Raw genomic sequence first — 17,667 nt, forward strand, 5'->3', positions numbered from 1 at the left:
TGGCAGGAGAGGACAGTGGTGGGGGACAGTGACAAGGGGGTGTCCCTGCTTTGCAGCATCCTGGGGCGCAGCTGGGAGCACTGGGCAGAGGCTGCAGTGCCCACCTGGCACTACCCCCCACCTCAGCAGCTCCCACATCACAGGCTGAGAGGCAAACCCATCCCTGCAGGAGCCCTGGAACACTGGGGAGCCACACCAGCATCACTCTCACCCTGTGCTCCAGCTGGGACCCAACTCTCTCCTGCTCCAGAACGGGCACAAACCAGGCTGAGACCTCCTGTGCCCATACCCCACATAACTACTCCTTCCCAGAGGAGAAAGCAGTGTGTCCTGGGGGTCTGCACAGCGGGATTTGGGCAGGAGGCAATCCACAAGAGACAGGAAAATCCACAGCACAGCCCCCCCTGTGCACAGCCCCACTCCCAGGCGATAACACCCGTGACAGACCACCTCTTGCTGCAGGTGGCCCTTTGCTTCAAACCCACTCCCCAACTTAATCATCTGACTCAATTTAACACCTCCTGGGTGCTCCCAACCCACAGTGATGTGGAACGGTGCCTGTGAACAGAACAAGCAACACGAGAGAGGCTGGGGGGGTGGTCACTTCACCACCTCCCACAGCCAGAGCTACACTAAAGCAGTTGTGTCCAAACTGTGCTTCAGAAATTCCACGGAAAATCCATTCTGGTGGCAAGTTAAGACTGTGAGATGGCAAGGTGGGCTGTGGGCCTGGGAGACTCAGAGCTGCCAGGCTGTGTGGAGTGAGGGGGCTCCCAGCACACCAGCTCCTCACCAGGGCCTCCCAGGAGCTGCGACACGGGGGCAGCACCAAGAGCCTGATCCAGGCACTGGTGTGATGGCACGTGCGGTCAAGGCTGTGGTGAACAGGCTCACCCTGTAAGGAAACTGGTGGTACTGGGGACAGGCAATTGTATTCCTACTGCCTGGTTTTCGGGAAAGAAGGGAGGGGAGGAAAGCCGACAAAGAAAAGAGAGAGAAAAGCATTGCCTACGTCACCTACAGAGAGAGGGCACGGTCTATATACACAGCCAGGGAATTCCACACGGGAACAGGAAGCAGTGCTGGGAAAGGGCAGGAGGCAGGCAGGGCCCGGGCAGGGCAGGCACACGTCAGACAGGACACGCTGTGCAGCCTCACAGCTCCCCTTAAATTAAAAGCACCACACACACACACACACACACACACACACACACACACACACGAGTTTGTGTCACCCCACGGGCTCCAACACCAGCTGCACTCTCGTCCCACGTGACCTAAAAACCCCAAACCAAAACCCGACAGCAGGGCCCTGGCTGGGACTTGGAGATAACAAAAAGCAACACTGCAGCCCTGCTTTAGGAGAACCCTCCTTCCAGCCAGAAGAGGCCCTGCTTGCCCCAAAAATCAGATCCTCAGGAGGTATTTTGGCTCTCAAACACATCCCAACTGCTTCTGGCCTCAGGGAGACTCCGGAGCAAGGCACTGGGGGAAGCTCCACATGCACGGGGGGATTGGGTTTCTCTTTTTATACAGTCCTTGTTTCTCCTCTCTGGTACCTCACAGGATCAGCCCAGAACATGCAACAGCAACTGCAGAACTTCCCGAATCTGCTCCCTCGGAGGTGAAGCTTTCCCAAGTCTCCTCCAAAGTTTAGAGCCCCAAAATGTATTTGTTCAGAGGCAGCTGTCAAGCACACCAGGAAAATCAAGCTGTCTTATGGGAATGATTATGTCAAGTACTACAGTACCTGTCTGGGTGAAAAAATAAAGAAAAAAAACAAAGGAAAATAGGCAGTTCTCCAGTTTCTTCCTGGAACGGGGGATGGCAGGCTATGAACAAAGCCCTTCGATGCCCAGCTGGAGCCGTGTCCACTCGCACCAGTGGTACTGGCCCAGTCTGGCTGGCTCCTGCCTCCAGAGATGTCACTGAGGACACAGGGACCCAGAGCAGCACGTCAAACCCCTTCCCACAGCGACAAGGATATGCTCCTCTCTCCCAGGAGGGACGGCATGGCCGTGGGGATGGCCTCAGTCCGGTCTCAGTGGTCCATGTCACACGAGTCCTCCCCGGTACCGTCCGGAGGGCTGGAGGATGCTGGGTTAACATTTCTCTTGCACCCGTTTCCCTTTATGAAAGATGAATCCACAAACCTTTGGCAGTTCCCTCCCCTCCCCACCCCATCCCAAATACTGCCCAGCGTGGATCACAAGCACGTATTTATTGAGCTGGGTCCTCCTCCAGTCCCTCAGCTCTCCCTCCCCTCGGCTGGGCTCCGGGGGTCCATGCAGGCCGAGGGAGTGGTCTGATCCTGGAATGTCAGGCTGTAGGTTCCTGGGGCGCAGGGAGAGGGTTTATCGTATCCTGGTGAAGAGGTTAAGCACGGACACAGACTCCTGAGAAGACAAAGCAGGGGTAAGTCCTCCACAGCGGTAACTCCACGTGCTTTTGCGTTGGTTTGTTTTTAATCTGGCGAGGTATCTCTAGCTCAGCACATGATCCCAGCTCATCATCCAAAGTCCAACACCCATAAATATTCCCATGGGTTACTTCCAACTGGTAACAAGGAGCACAGCACGCCAGTGTTCCCACAGCTCTGCAGGCAGCTGTGCCCCAGAGCAGGCAGAAACCGAGGGACCCCCAGCAGCAGTGCCAGCTCCCCCCAGCCCCATCCTCCAGATCCCTCTGCCAGGCACCCAGAAAAGCTCTTGGAGCACCGGGAACAACCTGCCTCTGGTGATAGTGAACTGTCATTGGCAGCATCCATGACCCAATTTCCATCCAAGCCCCTGTTTTAAGGGGTGTAGTAAGGAGCCAAGGGATAAGCACTGAACGGTTTGGGTTGGAAGAGACCTTAAAGTTCACCTTGTTCCACCTGCTGTCACAGGCAGCGGACACCTTCCACTAGCCCAGGTGGCTCCAAGCCCCATCCAACAAGGCCTTGGACACTTCTAGAGATAGGGCAGCCAAAGCTGCTCTGGGCAACCTGTGCCAGGGTCTCACCACTCTCATAGGAAAGAGTTTTCCCCTAAAATCTAATCTAGACCCGTCCTCTGGCAGTGGGAAGCCATTTCCCTTTGTCCTGTCCTTTCATGCTTTGTCCAAAGTCCCTCTCCCGCTCTCCTGGAGCCCCTTTAGGCCCTGGAATGGGCTTCAGGTCTCTCCAAAGCCTTCTCTTCTCCAGATTGAATAGCCCCAGGTCCCAGCCTGCTGTCACCTCTGAGGGCTCAGTTCACAGCCACACACCAGCAGGAAGATGGTGGGCTCAGGGTAAGTCCCCCAAAATGCTGCCCAGCAGCCCTGGGACCAGCCTGGACAGACAGGGATGTTGTGTCACACTGCCTTGGGCACACAGGGTGACCTTTTACTTCATCTGACAACAAATCCATTAAATCTCAGCAGAGCTGAACCCTCCCCTGCCCCCAGCCCTTGCTGTGCAGGAGGCAGTGAAGGGATCAGAGGGAAGGCAGCAGAGCAGAGCCACCGTGCCTCGAGTGCCCCCTGAGCAGTTCCCCCTCCCCCTCCCCCCGAGGGCCCTACCTTTGTGGAGCGAGTTTTACTGAAGACGTTCCAGAAGCGCAAGGTCTCGTCCCCAGCTCCTGTGACAATGGCCTCCCCGTCAGGGGACATCGCCTGCGGCCAAGACAACAACCATTACCATCTGCCACGCTTAGGAGGCTCAAAACAGATCTCCCTTGGAATGCAGGAGAGAGATTTAACCCTCCTCCCTACTTGGCTGGCAGTGAGAAGCCAAACAACTTCCTCTGCTCCCAGGTGCCTCATCCAGCCTCAGGGGCAGTTTGGGCACTTGCACTTCAGTGGTGAGGCTATGGAACACACGGGGGGACTATCATGGGAAGGGTTCTTGTGTAACTGAGGCTATTCCTCCCAGGATTATAAACATGCCTTAAGGCAGGAAGTGTGACCTGACTGGATTTGCTGGCTGTATTGGTCTCTTACACTGGAATCTACCTCCCAAAACAGCAGCAGTATTTGTCAGCTCTGCTGTGAACTGCTGAAAGCCCCGTGTAACAGTAACAGAGCAGCTATGAATCACTGGGATCACCTGCACCAAGTGATTAATGACAAATGGAGGGGGGTGAAAGCAGCAAATTCTTGCCCTGCTGACAGTCTCCAGTGCAAAGGTGTGAAGGTCTTCAGAGTACAAAGAGTACTGTTCCACAGAATCATGAAATGATTTGGGTTGGAAAGGGACCTTAAAATCACCTTGTTCCACCCCCTGCCACAGGCAGGGACACCTTCCACCAGCCCAGGTGGCTCCAAGCCCCATCCAACCTGGCCTTGGACACTTCCAGGGATCCAGGGACAGCCACAGCTGCTCTGGGCAACCTGTGGTAGCCCCTCCCCACCCTCCCAGCCAGCAATTCCTTCTCAATATCCCATCTCACCCTGCCCTCTGGCAGTGGGAAGCCATTTCCCCTTGTCCTGTCCCTCCAGGCCCTTCTCCAAAGTCCCTCCCCAGCTCTCTTAGAGTCCCTTTGGGCACTGGAAGGGGTTCTATGGTTTCCCTGGAGCCTTCTTTTCTCCAGGCTCAAAGGAGTTTTCTCAAAAGAAAGCTCAGACATTTCCTCTGAAGAGTTTGGCAGGCTTTGCTGTCATTAACAAAGCCTCACATCTCCATAGCAGCAAATCAAAGCATCCCTTGCAGGCACAGAAACCAGACATGGAGCATTTTCCGCCGCTCCTGGGCAGCGTTCACATCCCCACCCAGACTCTGGGCAGCTCCTGGCACTGCTGCTGTGGGTCACCTGCAGCCAGGTGAGCACCTCCCGAGAGGTGGCCATCACTCACCAGGTACAGGACTCGGTAGGAGTGCCCCGTGAGCTTTGCTACTTGGGTTAACGAGGGGTATTTCCAGACCAGGATCTGGTTCTGTGAGTATCCGTGAGTGCTCACCTGGAAGGGGAGAGGGGAAACAGGCATCACAGAACCATGGAGTCATTAAGGTTGGAAAAGACCTTTAAGATCAAGTCCAACCATCAACCCAGCACCACCACCATGTTCACCACTAAACTATGTCCCCAAGGGCCACCACTGCTCTGGGCAGCTGTGCCAGGGCTGGACAGTCCTTTCTCTTGAAAACATTTCCCCGAATATCCAATCTAAACCTCTCCTGGTGCAACTTGGAGCTGTTTCCTCTTGTCCTGTCCCTTGTTCCCTGAGAGCAGAGACTGACTCTCATCTGGCTCCACCCTCCTGTCAGAGAGCTGGAGAGAGTGAGAAGGTGCCCCCAAACCTCCTTTTCTCCAGGTTGAGCCCCTCCAAGTTCCCTCAGCTGCTCCTGGGGCTCCAGCCCCTTCCCCAGCTCCGTTCCCTTCTGTGGACACTCTCCAGCCCCTCAATGTCCTTCTTGTCCTGAGGGCCCAGAGCTGACCCCAGGATTCGAGGTGGTGCCTCAGCAGTGCCAGCACAGGGACAGTCCCTGCCCTGGCCCTGCTGGACACACTGTGGCTGGCACAAGCTCCGTGCCCACGTGGGCACTCCTGGCTCACGTTCAGCCCTGCCTGCCCCACGGGACAGCCTGGCAGCAGCGCTGCCCAGGGAGGACTCACCAGCTCGTTGGCGTGCTTGGACCAGGCCAGGTTGCACACCTGGGAGCCGGTGTCGATGCACTGCAGGGGCTGCCCCGTGAGCGTGTTCCAGAAGCGGATGCAGCGGTCGGCTGTGCCCCCGCCCGAGGCCAGCAGCCCGTGCTGGTGAGGGGACCAGGCGATGGCTTTGACTGCTGCCAGATGCTCTGTGTATTGTTGGACAGGGCTCAGGCTGGAGTGATTCCAGACGAGGAGCTGGCAGGGAGGAGAGACGTGATCAAACTTGTGCCTCAGTCATGTGTCCGCAACACCCACGAGCCGTGATGGGGCCAAGCAGGGCAGCTGGGCAACAATCTAATTTCCCACAGCTCTGTCCAGGCACACTCTGCTCCACTCTGCACTTCACAGAGTCCCAGAATGGTTTGGGTTGGCAGGGACCTTAAAGCCCATCTAATTACACCCCTTGCTATGGGCAGGGACACCTTCCACCAGCCCAGGTTGCTCCAAGCCCCATCCAACCTGGCCTTGGACACTTCCAGGGATCCAGGGGCAGCCACAGCTGCTCTGGGAAACCCGTGCCAGTCCCACCCAGCCACTACACCCAGCTGAGGAGCCATTCTACCCCTGGGCTGGGAACAGTCCCTAAGGGAAGTGCACAAAGACAGCATCACTGACTGGAACCTCAGACCCTGCTGTTGTTTTTCGGATGTATCATTCTAGAATGCACCCAGAAACCCGCTCAGTTCATTAGGAGTTATTCTGAGCAGGAGGAACTCGGTCCAACCATGCTGTCACACAGGCAATGGGCACATTCCCTACCTAGCAACCCACTCCAAAGGGCTTGGAACACTGCTTCTCCACGACAGATGCTTCTCCCATATGGTGCTCAGTGAGCTACAAGCCTGTGTTACAGGTAGGAGAACTCACAGAGCTCTGCCTCGGGTTCCTTCTGCACACAAACATCACTGCAACAAACGTGACCGTACACTGCCTGAACAAAGGCAGGAAGGGCAGCTTAGCAGTGACTTTACCGAATTCAAGAGCCAAGCTAGAGATTTAATTAGCCACATACAGAAGCAAAATGAAATTTGCCTTTTTAATTTTATTAGGAGGAGAAGACTGAGTAGAAGCTTAGCATGATTTATGTTGGTCATGCTCCAACAACCAAAACAAAAGCCCCTTTCAGAGAGGCCAAACATCCTTAAAGAATCCCAGAATCATCAGCGTTGGAAAAGACCTTTAAGGTGAAGTCCAACCTTTAACCTGATCCCACCAGGCCTACTAAACCGTATTTCAAAGAGCCACATCCACATATTTTTCAACCCTTCCAGGGATGTTGACTCCACCACCGACCTGGGTAGCCTGTTCTGATGTTTAACCCCTCTTTCAGTGAAGAAATTTTTCCTAATATCCAACTTGAACCCTCCCTTGGTGCAACTTAAGGCCATTTCCCCTTGTCCTAAAAAGAAAGGGGGGGTTGAGATTTCATGTGACTGTACCTTATTATCATTCCCTCCAGAGGCCAGGAGCTGGTGATCTGTGGACCACTTGAGCCCACAGACCTCCTGCCTGTGCCCCTGGAGCCGGCGCTCGGACTGCACGGGCGGGGTGCGGATGTCCCGCTGCAGGATCATCCTGTCCCGGCTCCCCGACGAGAGTTGGTCTGCATTCCACGCCAGGGCACCTGCAACGTGGGCACAGCTTCACTCAGAGGGGGGTGTGGGAGTCATGGAATCACAGAGGCTTTGGGGTTGGAAAAGACCTCTAAGATCATCAGGTCCAGCTGCCAATGCAGCACCGCCCTGTTCACCGCTAAACCAGGTCCCCACATGCCACAACCACACGTTGTTTGAACACTCCCAGGGATGGTGACTCCACCACTGCCCTGGGCACCTGTGCCAGTGCTTGACAACCCTTCCCATTAAGAAATTTCCCTCATATACAGCCTGAACCTCCCCTGGTGCAACTTGAGGCCGTTTCCCCTTGTCCCGTCCCATTCCCTGGGAGCAGAGCACAACCCCATCCCGGCTACCCCCTCCTGTCAGGGAGCTGCAGAGAACAAGAAGGTATTCCAAGCCTCCTTTTCTCCAGGCTGAGCGCCCCCCAGCTCCCTCAGCTGCTCCTGGTGCTCCAGACCCTTCCCCAGCTCCACTCCCTTCCCTGGACACGCTCCAGTCCCTCATTGTCTTTCCTGTTGTGAGCGGCCCAGAACTGTTCCCAGGATTTGAGGTGTGGCACAGGGGGACAGTCACTGCCCTGGCCCTGCTGGACACAATATCAAGCCCAACCTCTCAAGCCCTGCAGTAGCAGGCAAGCAGAATGCAAACACCACAGTTGTCAAGGGATAAAAAAAAAAACAAAACAAAGGAAACCCTGACCCAAACCTTACAGATCTTCCTTACATCCAGTCCTAGATCTGTGCACAAAGGAAGATTCCCCTGCACAGACTGACTGCAGGAATCACCAACCCCACTTCACAGTGCAACAAAGCACAGGGACAGATCTCAGGAAGTGCCTAGATTTCCCAAATCTCATCCCAGAGTCCAGATTCACAACCTCTTCCCTCTCTCTGAGCAGAACAAAAAAAAAACCCAGCCCCCTCTGAAAAAGGGAACTGGAAATCTCAGTGAGAAGCTGCCAGCAGGCCTGCAACTGGAAGCCAGTGGCAGTGAAAGGATGTTGCAACCAAACCCAAAATGCCTCAGACATGGAGAAAACACCTGCTTGCAACACCCAACCACCATCCCACCCAGACCAGAGCACCACTGTTATGAGACTAGAATATTTTCAAGACTGCTCAAGACACAGCAGGGGATAAATACCAACTCTGGAATTCCAGGTTTTCTATTTCCAGCAGATCCTTGGCTAGCAAAGTTCAATCAGGAAGGAACAGACCCCGTGAACCCTCTGCCTCCCCACTCCTCACCGACTCTGGCCGTGTGCCCCTCCAGCATGGAGAGCTTCTTTCCTGCAGCTGCGTCCCAGATCTGTACAAAGCCCTTGTGAGTGCCAACAGCCACCAGGTTCCCCTGGACAAACAGAGAGCCAGCATCAGTACAGCCAGCAAGTACAGCCAGAGAACAAGCTGGAAGCTGAGGGAAAAGACTTGAGATGAATCCCACTTTAGATGGAAAGCATCCAGAGTTCTTCCATCTTACATGTTTTCCCCGAGTGAGAGGCCCAAGCAGCCTGGCTGGAATATATTTATTGTAACATTTTATTGTCAAGAGCTGGAGAAGAACTGGCTTTTTCTCCCTCCCACTCCTCTTAGCAATGTCTTGAGAACCTCGAGATACAAGAGGCTGTTCTCTAACCCCTCTCTTTTAGCAGAGCAGAAGAAGAGTGCTGACAGGAAAACACATCTGATTGGTGAGGTACAGGGGAATTCAGGAAAAGAAGCCAAGGAGTTAATCCTGGCTGTGACGACAGTGCCTGAGTGAGAGGTGTCTCAGCTGTCCCTGCTGGCAGTGCCATACTGACCCGTTCTGACCAGCCCACGGATGTCACGGAATCCCCTTCCACAGACAGGTCACACAGCCGGGTCACCTTCGGAGAGCACAGAATGGGGTAAGAAACACGGGTTTTTGTCACACAGCACTACTGGCTGTCTCACAAACCAGCACCTCGTTTGGCACAGAGCATGACAGGTGCTGAGCCCCTCACAGGGCACATTCCACAGCTCTGGAAGGCTGGAAAAGCCCTACAGCAGCAGGTACTTCCCTCCTCAGTGACAACCATTTACCTGACTTGTACAAGCACTCCACAGGTAAACACAAGTCCCAAGGCCAACACTGAGGACGTTAAGAGAGGACCAGTCCACCAGGTTCAGGTAGAAGTCATCCTGCAGCTCTGGGGCATCCAGCACTTTGAAAGGAATCTTGGAGATTTTCCGAGTTGGTTTTCGAGGTGATCTTAGCAGCTTCTGACTGTTTACAAAAACAGACAGAAAAACAACTCCAGGAGCCTGCACAGCACAGCAGATGGGAGGCACAGGTGCAGCCACTCTTTACAGCATTTCTGTAGAAATGCAGGGACAAAGAGGCTGCACAATTCCTTCCAGCAGCAAGAATGTAAGGAATTAGGTTCTGCTCCTACAAAGGACCCAGGGAGCAAAAGGGTAAACTGATTACTAAGAGTTGGCCAAGACACGTTAAGCACACAGGCAGGTTGGGCACCTGCAGAAATTGCTAGAATTCAACTGTCCCTATTTATTATCTCTCCAGGTGTCCAAACCCAATTCACACTGCAATTTTGGGTGCCTCAGAGAAAAGCCCTACAGAACCTTGCTGGACCCTCTGTCCCAGCCCCTCTCACAGCCCAGGGAGGATCAGTGTTACCTTTTGTTGCTGACAGGAGACAGGGAATAGGGTGAGACCTCGTTGCCGTCATCAGGGCTGGAACGTTTTGTGCTGAGCGAGTACTGCATGAGGAAAACACACTCCTAAGCACCCTGAGGCATCACTCCCCCGGTGCACTGCTGCCAATCCAACTCTAACACCCAGTCAGATTGCCCAGATTTTTCAGTTCTTCCCTTTCTCAGGTGCCCCAAAACCACACAGCTCCTCTCACCTCCCCAGAAGTCCAGAACGCCTGATTTGATCATTCGCCACACTGTGCAAAAAAAGCCCCACCCAGCTTTCCTGCCTGCACACACACAGGAAGCATGTTGTTTGCTGCACACTCAGGTGCTCCTTGCAGGCCACCAAATGTGTTATCAACAGCTTATCTCAGCTAAGCCCCAACACCAGCTCACTGCACAAGCAGCCTGGCAGGGCCGTGTGCTCTGCTCCTGTGACCCGCCGTGCAACCTGCACGGGGTTTAGTGCAAATAACTGACTTACAGTGAAGAGAGACTTCTTCTCTGGGGTGGATGGCTGCAGCCTCCTGTCCTCTGTCTGAGGGTCCTGCACCTTCTCGATCCCTGCTCCCAAGAGTTCATTCTTCAGCAGGGCAGAGTAGGCCAGGCCATCTGTGAACCCAAACGAGCACTGAGCAGAGCGCTCCGAGCAGCAACAGCTCTGCAGGGAGAGCCAGGATCATGTCTGCCTGACCTGGAGAAGAGAAGGCTCCAGGGAGACCTTTGAGCCCATTCCAGTGCTTAAAGGCCCTCCAAGAGAGCTGAAGGGGGAGTTTGGACAAGGGCCTAGAGGAACAGGACAAAAGGGGAATGGCTTCCCCGTGCCAGAGGGCAGGGTGAGATGGGATATTGGGAAGGAATTGTTGGCTGTGAGGGTGGGCAGGCCCTGGCACAGGTTGCCCAGAGCAGCTGTGGCTGCCCCTGGATCCCTGGAAGTGTCCAAGGCCAGGCTGGACGGGGCTTGGAGCACCCTGGGCTGGTGGAAGGTGTCCCTGCCCATGGCAGGGGGTGGAATAAGATGAGGTTTAAGGTCCCTCCCAACCAAAATCATTCCATGATTCTATGAATTGTACACTCACAGAGCCTTTTAATAAGCCTGGGGCCCCTGCTTAGAAGCCAGATTAGCAGCAAGCTTTCCCTCCTTCCTCCCATCAGGAAAGTGCTTCCCTGGCACAGTAAACCATGGGATACAAAGAACCTCTTTCCTCCCAGACACTCATCAGAAGCAGTGAGCTGGTATTCACTCACGATGAGGGCCTTTCCCAAAACTCCAGCACGAGTTTTGGCATAAGGATGAAAGTGCCAGTGTGGTCTAAATTCCCAAGCTCCCCAAAGCTGTGCAGTAGGAGCTCGGGGCGTGGCCCGAGCAGCAGGTGGGGGCTCTCACCTTTGCCGTTGTCTGATGTAGCATCCTTTGCTTTTCTGTTCTGGCTTGGTGATTTTTCATTTTCCTGAAATGGAGAAACACGCCATCACCACACAGAAAGCTCAGGATATATGGTGAAACAGCAAATCCAGAAGGCTCCTGGAGCACAGGGTTTGAGCCCGAGCACTCAAAGGAAGGGATCAAAACTTACATTTATTCTGTGGAAGTTAATGCTCCAGTTGGCCCCAGCTCTTGAGGGAATGAATCTGTCACCGTGCTTACTAGGAGAAGACATTGGGGAATTGGAAGGTGTCAGGGTTCTTCTCATCTCTGCTACCTGAATTAAAGAATAAAAGACATTGGACTTACTCTTGTCAACAGTTGGTGGGTTTGTCAGCCCCCAGTTTTTTACATTACATGTGTAGTTACTGAGATTATGTAGTAAAAAGGCATTTACTGAGCTCAAAAAAAATATTTTCACTCCTTTTTGCAAACTGAACTGGGGTTGTATTTTCAAAAGTCTTTTGAAGTCATGTTACTTGGGTATTCATAGAACAGCTCAGGAACTCACACCTGCTCACAGCCCAACAAAAGGCTGTGGTTTGCTTTGAAGGGGCCCCAGGTCTTTCAGAAGTTCAAGGAAAACAGTCACAGGCGAGACAGACAACAACGTAACAGCGAGCCTGAGCCCATCTGCACTCACACAAGGCATTGTGTTCTCATTCTGTATGTTGATTTGGCGTAGCAGACGTCTCTCGTAGTCCTGGTCCATGGTGGGAAGCTGGCTGGGGACACCAGCAGCCCCAGGAATTTGTCTTTGCGAACTCCAAGCAGTAATTAGTCACCTGCAAAAGCCGGGGGGGGAAACACATCAAAATGTTACACCCCTCCACGCAGAAACAGCCTCTTCGGCTTCCTAAGCCTGTTCTTTGAACTTGAGACCACTTTTCCTACCCAGACTGCTGATCCCAAACTGATACCAGAACGCACTTTCCTGAGCAGCCCCGCGCTCCGTGACTGCCCTTGGCTGCTGATTCTCGTGTGCAGGCACCAGCACTCTGTGTCTGACAGGACCTTAGCAGGTCCCCCCCTCCTGGAGCAGGGAGTGCCCCCAGGCCCTGCAGCAGCACAGTTTGCCAAGCCTGCAGGACACAGGCATGGGAAGTTCAGGCACCTACAGCCTGTCCTGTCCAGGTTCTGGCACAGGTTGCCCAGAGCAGCTGTGGCTGCCCCTGGATCCCTGGAAGTGTCCAAGGCCAGGTTGGACAGGGCTTGGAGCACCCTGGGCTGGTGGAAGGTGTCCCTGGCCATGGCAGGGGGTGGCACTGGATGAACTGTAAGGTCCCCCCAATCTGAAGCACTCTGAGATTCTATCAGGCCTGTACCCCCCCTCAGGCCAGGGGCAGCAGTGCTGAGGGTGGGATGTTTTCAGACTTGACAGAAGTACTGGAGACTTTTAACACCACCCACTGCAGGAACACACAGCTAGGGATGAGGCAGCCCTCAAGTGAACATGCCACAGCCGATGTGCATGCTGTCCCAAATACTCCTCCTGGCTGGCACAAAGCTCACTCACAGCTGTACAGTCTCAAAAGCACACATTTTATGCATATATTTAAGGACAGGGCTGCTTCACAGCCGAGATTTGGCTCCTAAATGACAATGTGTATCAATAAAAAATAAATGAGCTGACACTTGTGTGAGGACACAGAGTCACAGCCCTCCCTGAGGGCAGAGAGCAGCAACCCCAGGGCCCCAGCTCCCCACTCAGACACACCTCCTGCCTTGCCCATGGCTGACATGGGCACAAAAACACCGACGCCAGAAGGGACACGCCAAGTTGGTCTTTCAACCCAAGATAAACATGTCCAAAGGGAAAGGTAGAATCTGACACACAAGCAAACCCCCACAACACACAGGCAGCTGGAAGCTGCGCAGCACGTGGAGGGATTTTCATTCCTGGTATTGCATAAACATTTATGGAGCTGCCTCCAGATACAAACTTGCTGCAAAATCCAGGAGGCGAAAGTACACAAGGCTGTGCTGGGAGGAGGCTGCCCAGGGAGCAGCTGCACAGTGCCACACTCAGGGACTGCCAGGCACTGCTTCCTGCTCCCCCCGGTATGACCTGCTGGGAAGAGGTTCCCTCCAGGAACCAAAAACCTACCCAGAGTTTGTCGTTAAAAACTGGGGGCAAGTTACCAAGCTACGGGGGGAGCAGCAGCACACGCTGCAATTCAGCAAGATGTGATGAAGTGTTAGAGTATCCTGTGAAATCAGCTTGAAAGCAAGACAAAGCACACACACTGTGCACTGCAGCTGTCCCTCAGCCTGAGGAGCTGACAGCCTTTTATCTCAAAGGGTTACAGCAAATGGGGTGACATCAGCCTGGTGACCAGGCACCAGCGGGGTTCCACAGGGTTCCAATCTTAGTGCCAGTTCTCTTGAATGTCTTCATAAGTGACTTGGATGCAGGACTGGGAGGTCCTCAGTGGATTTGCTGAGGACACCAAGCTGGGAGGAGCTGCTGACTCCCTCAAGAACAGAGAGGTCCCACAGAGAGACCCCGACAAATGTGAGGGCTGGGCAATCCCCAATGGCGTGGTGTTTAACAAAGGCAAACGCCAGATCCTGCCCCTGGGATGGGCAGCCCTGGATGCAGAGACAGACTGGGGAATGAGAGGCTGGAGAGCAGCACCAGGGGAAGGGCTCTGGGGGTCCTGGTGGGTGGCAAATTGGATCTGAGTCAGCAGAGTGTCCTGGCAGCCCAAAGGGCCACCCTGTCCTGGGGGGCATCAGGCCCAGCATCGCCAGCCGGGCCAGGGAGGGGATTGTCCCGCCCTGCCCTGACCTGGGGTGGCCTCACCTCGAGTCCTGGGGGCTGTTTGGGGGCCACAGTGTCAGAGGGATCTAAAGCTGTTGGGGAGTGTCCAAAGGAGGGACAGGGAGCTGGGGAAGGGTGTGAGGAGCAGCTGAGGGCACTGGGCTGGTTCAGCTGGAGCAGAGGAGACTGAGGGGAGACTCCTCGGGGGCTGCAGCTCCTCCCGAGGGCAGGCGGAGGGGCAGGCGCTGAGCTCTGCTCTGGGACCAGGGACNCCAGGGACAGGAGCCAGGGAAGGGCTGGAGCTGTGCCAGGGGGGTTGGGATGGATCTCAGGGAAAGGTTCTTCCCCCAGAGGGTGGTGGGCACTGCCCAGGCTCCCCAGGGCAGTGGGCACGGCCCCAAGGCTGCCAGAGCTCCAGGAGCGTTTGGACAACGCTCTGAGGGACAGGGGGGGATTGTTGGGGTGTCCTGGGCAGGGCCAGGAGTTGGGCTGGATGAGCTCAGGAGATTCTGTGCTTCTCTGATCTAAGCCATTTGTTAGTATTGAAACTTGGACTAGTTACAAATGCTGAAAAGCTTTTTTTTCCTTGCCATTAAGCCTGCCAGCACTTTTGCAGGAGCATCCCTGAATAGACAGTGCCAAGTTGGTTCTGAGCACACCTGTTTACCTCTGCCACCTCCTCCCCCAAGCTTTTTTCATTTAACGCATTTCTCCCATATGTTCTTTCAGAGGCAAAACTGGAGAAAGCTCCCAAATTTAACATTGATCAGCTTCCACCAAATGAAGCAAAGAGTCAGAGACGGCATTACTGGAGCGTAAAGTCAGAAAAATCTGTGATGCTATTAATAAAGGAGGTTAAAAAAATAACAATTAGTGCATGCCATGTTAAACACTCTCCCTCACCACCGTTATCGACCCACGAGCACCAAATGTGTATCTCAAATCAAAGAGCTCCACAACATGCACACTCTTCCCCACCCCACTCCCCTTTTCTTTTTTTGGGTTGTTGTTGTTTTAACACCATGAGCTCAGCCCGCAGAACCCACACGAAGAGCGTGATCAGCTGGGGAACACCACACACTTGAAGTGTCCTCCCAGAATGGTTCAGCACAGCATTGGTGAGAGATCCAGACCCAGTTACACTGCAGAGACACATTTTTAATTCTGCACCTGAAACAGATTTGCTTCTCGAGCTTCTGAGTTCCCATCTGCCCAAATTTCAGCTACAACTTCCACTCAGCAACACAGCACAGAGCGTCCAACAGAGAGACTGCAGAGGCAGAACACAGCAGTGAACGTTCAGCACCTAAAAAATGACCTGTTTTTACCTTAAAACCTGTTCCACAGGCCCAAGGAGCAGGCAGCACCTCTGGTTTGGGGTAGGCCCTTGCCAACTCCAAATTTGTCTGTTAGAAGTGAGCAGATTTTTCTTTTCCCCCCAGGCAAGCAAAAAAGGCTTTGCCAGAAGGACCTGGGGGTGCTGGTTGGCAGGGGTTGAACATGAGCCAGGAGTGCCCATGTGGGCATGGAGCTTGTACCAGCCACAGTGTGTCCAGCAGGGCCAGGGCAGGGACTGTCCCTGTGCTGGCACTGCTGAGGCACCACCTCGAATCCTGGGGTCAGCTCTGGGCCCTCAGGACAAGAAGGACAGTGAGGGGCTGGAGAGTGTCCAGAGAAGGGAATGGAGCTGGGGAGGGGGCTGGAGCCCCAGGAGCAGCTGAGGGAGCTGGGGGGGCTCAGCCTGGAGAAAAGGAGGCTCAGGGGGGACCTTCTCACTCTCTCCAGCTCCCTGACAGGAGGGGGGAGCCGGAGGAACGAAGGACAGGACAAGGGGAAACAGCTCCAAGTTGTACCAGGGGAGCTTCAAGCTGTATATTAGGGAAAACTTCATGGAAAGGGCTGTCCAGCCCTGGCACAGCTGCCCAAGGCAGGGGTGGACTCACCATCCCTGGGAGTGTGTTCAAAAGCCATGTGGCACTTGGGGGCACGGTTTGGTGGTAACCTTGGCAGTGCTGGGGAACGGTTTGACTGGATGGTCTTTTCCAACCCCAATGATTCTGTGGTCCTATGACTGGGTATGTGGGCTATAAGTTCTCTTTAAATTGGGAGAAATAAAAGATCTGGAGGAGCTGCACGTGTTACATATTCTTTTTGTATAATACTTTGTTACTAATTATGCAGTTTATACTTGGAGAAGAAAGGTGGAGTTTGGTGGAAGGTTTTGGATTCCTAAGGAAGAATTTGTATTCTGACTTTATTTTCTTCATGCACCTTATGTGCTGTCTCTGAATTGACTGGATTGTCTCACAGCCCATTACTTTAAGAACAACACTTAAAGGCAGAGTTACGGTGCTGAACAAAGAGCCTTTTGTTCTTTTTATTGACCCAACCTTCAAGTATTCAAATACAGAAATGTTCTTTCTTGGTATGGATGTGTTTTTAATAAGCCAGCATGCAGAATGCCAGGGCTGGCTGGGAAACGAGGGCAGTTATTTTGCAAAGTGATTCGTGTGGTTTGAGGCAGGTTGTGCCTGTTTGGATTCCCCTGCACACCCTGAAGCTGGGGGGACAGATGCAGGTTGGCTTGGCTCTGTCAATCCAGACGTGCTCTGGGTGAGCCTTGACCCTTTTTTAATTCCAGAAATTGCTCGTGTCCTTCTTAAAACTGGAGAGTATTTGAGTGGGTAAGTGTTGAACAGGAAAGGTGCTGATGAAAGTGGGAGACTCAGAATACCAAAGGCAGGATAAATTTAAATGTAGAGTTGAATATATTTCCTAATTTATACAGGGCCAAAGGGGGTAGAGGATGCCTTGGTAATTCAAATACCATTAAAGTTATGTTGATGCTTTATTTTGGAGCATCTCAAATCTGAAAAAGGTTGCCTGGAGCTTTTCTTACTAACAAGCACCAAACAGACCCCAAATTTAGAGTCAGCAAGAGTCTACCTAAACCTAGAAATGCTGACTGCTCTTCAGGCCTGTATTTAATGTCACGATTGAGGTGCTGAGTATTTCCAAGCTCTCTGGAAAAGCCCCACCGTTTACCATAATTTCTTCTCTTTTACAGACTCTTGAACAAGCTGTAAGGGGAAGGAATAAAGACAAAAAAAAAAAGCTACACCAAAGCATTTTAGCTATGTGATAGTCAAGACTACAGAGCAGCCATCAACAAGGAGCAGGATAATCTGCACTTGGCCAACCCAAAGCAGAACGTTTACACATTTAACCTGGAGGAAGAGAGTTTATGTCTTTATATCAACCAAAGCTTTCCAGGAACTGGCCTCCTTTCAAAGCAGCAGTAGGACAAAGAGCTAGAGAGCCTTGTGTTTTACCAATATTTACCTTTTCAAAGCTAGAAGGATGTAACTTTTTATTTAGCGATTTACTAAGGTATTAGTGTGAAAAACTTCATAAGATCAGCCATTTACAAAAGTAACCCCTCTGCAATGGAGGCAGGTAAAGCTTTATTTCAGAACGAAATATAACCTTTGCTGCCTTGCCTGCTCACAGCTTTGTGCTGCAGAGATCACACCAATGGCAACAACAAAATTACTCCAGTGTTATGGTG

General features: G+C 53.2%; 1 protein-coding gene across 1 annotated transcript in view; it reads right to left on the minus strand.

Moving 5' to 3' along the window:
• Positions 1-1,792: 1,792 nt before the first annotated feature.
• The window catches only part of FZR1 (fizzy and cell division cycle 20 related 1), a 24,179-nt gene continuing 8,304 nt past the window's right edge, over positions 1,793-17,667 (minus strand). Inside the window, exons 2-14 of the mRNA XM_027908016.1 lie at positions 11,979-12,120; positions 11,487-11,612; positions 11,297-11,360; positions 10,394-10,521; positions 9,890-9,972; positions 9,295-9,478; positions 9,033-9,098; positions 8,479-8,581; positions 7,052-7,236; positions 5,574-5,807; positions 4,813-4,917; positions 3,541-3,633; positions 1,793-2,396 (exon numbers count right to left, since the gene is read on the minus strand). Coding sequence (XP_027763817.1) covers positions 2,355-2,396; positions 3,541-3,633; positions 4,813-4,917; positions 5,574-5,807; positions 7,052-7,236; positions 8,479-8,581; positions 9,033-9,098; positions 9,295-9,478; positions 9,890-9,972; positions 10,394-10,521; positions 11,297-11,360; positions 11,487-11,612; positions 11,979-12,047 — 1,482 coding nt within the window. The 5' untranslated portion in view covers positions 12,048-12,120 and the 3' untranslated portion in view covers positions 1,793-2,354. The remainder of the gene's footprint in view (positions 2,397-3,540; positions 3,634-4,812; positions 4,918-5,573; positions 5,808-7,051; positions 7,237-8,478; positions 8,582-9,032; positions 9,099-9,294; positions 9,479-9,889; positions 9,973-10,393; positions 10,522-11,296; positions 11,361-11,486; positions 11,613-11,978; positions 12,121-17,667) is intronic.

The sequence above is a fragment of the Empidonax traillii genome, unplaced genomic scaffold (assembly GCF_003031625.1).
Source record: "Empidonax traillii isolate 1590-97213 ecotype Southwest subspecies unplaced genomic scaffold, ASM303162v1 scaffold1602:size438507, whole genome shotgun sequence".
Lineage (NCBI taxonomy): Eukaryota > Metazoa > Chordata > Aves > Passeriformes > Tyrannidae > Empidonax > Empidonax traillii.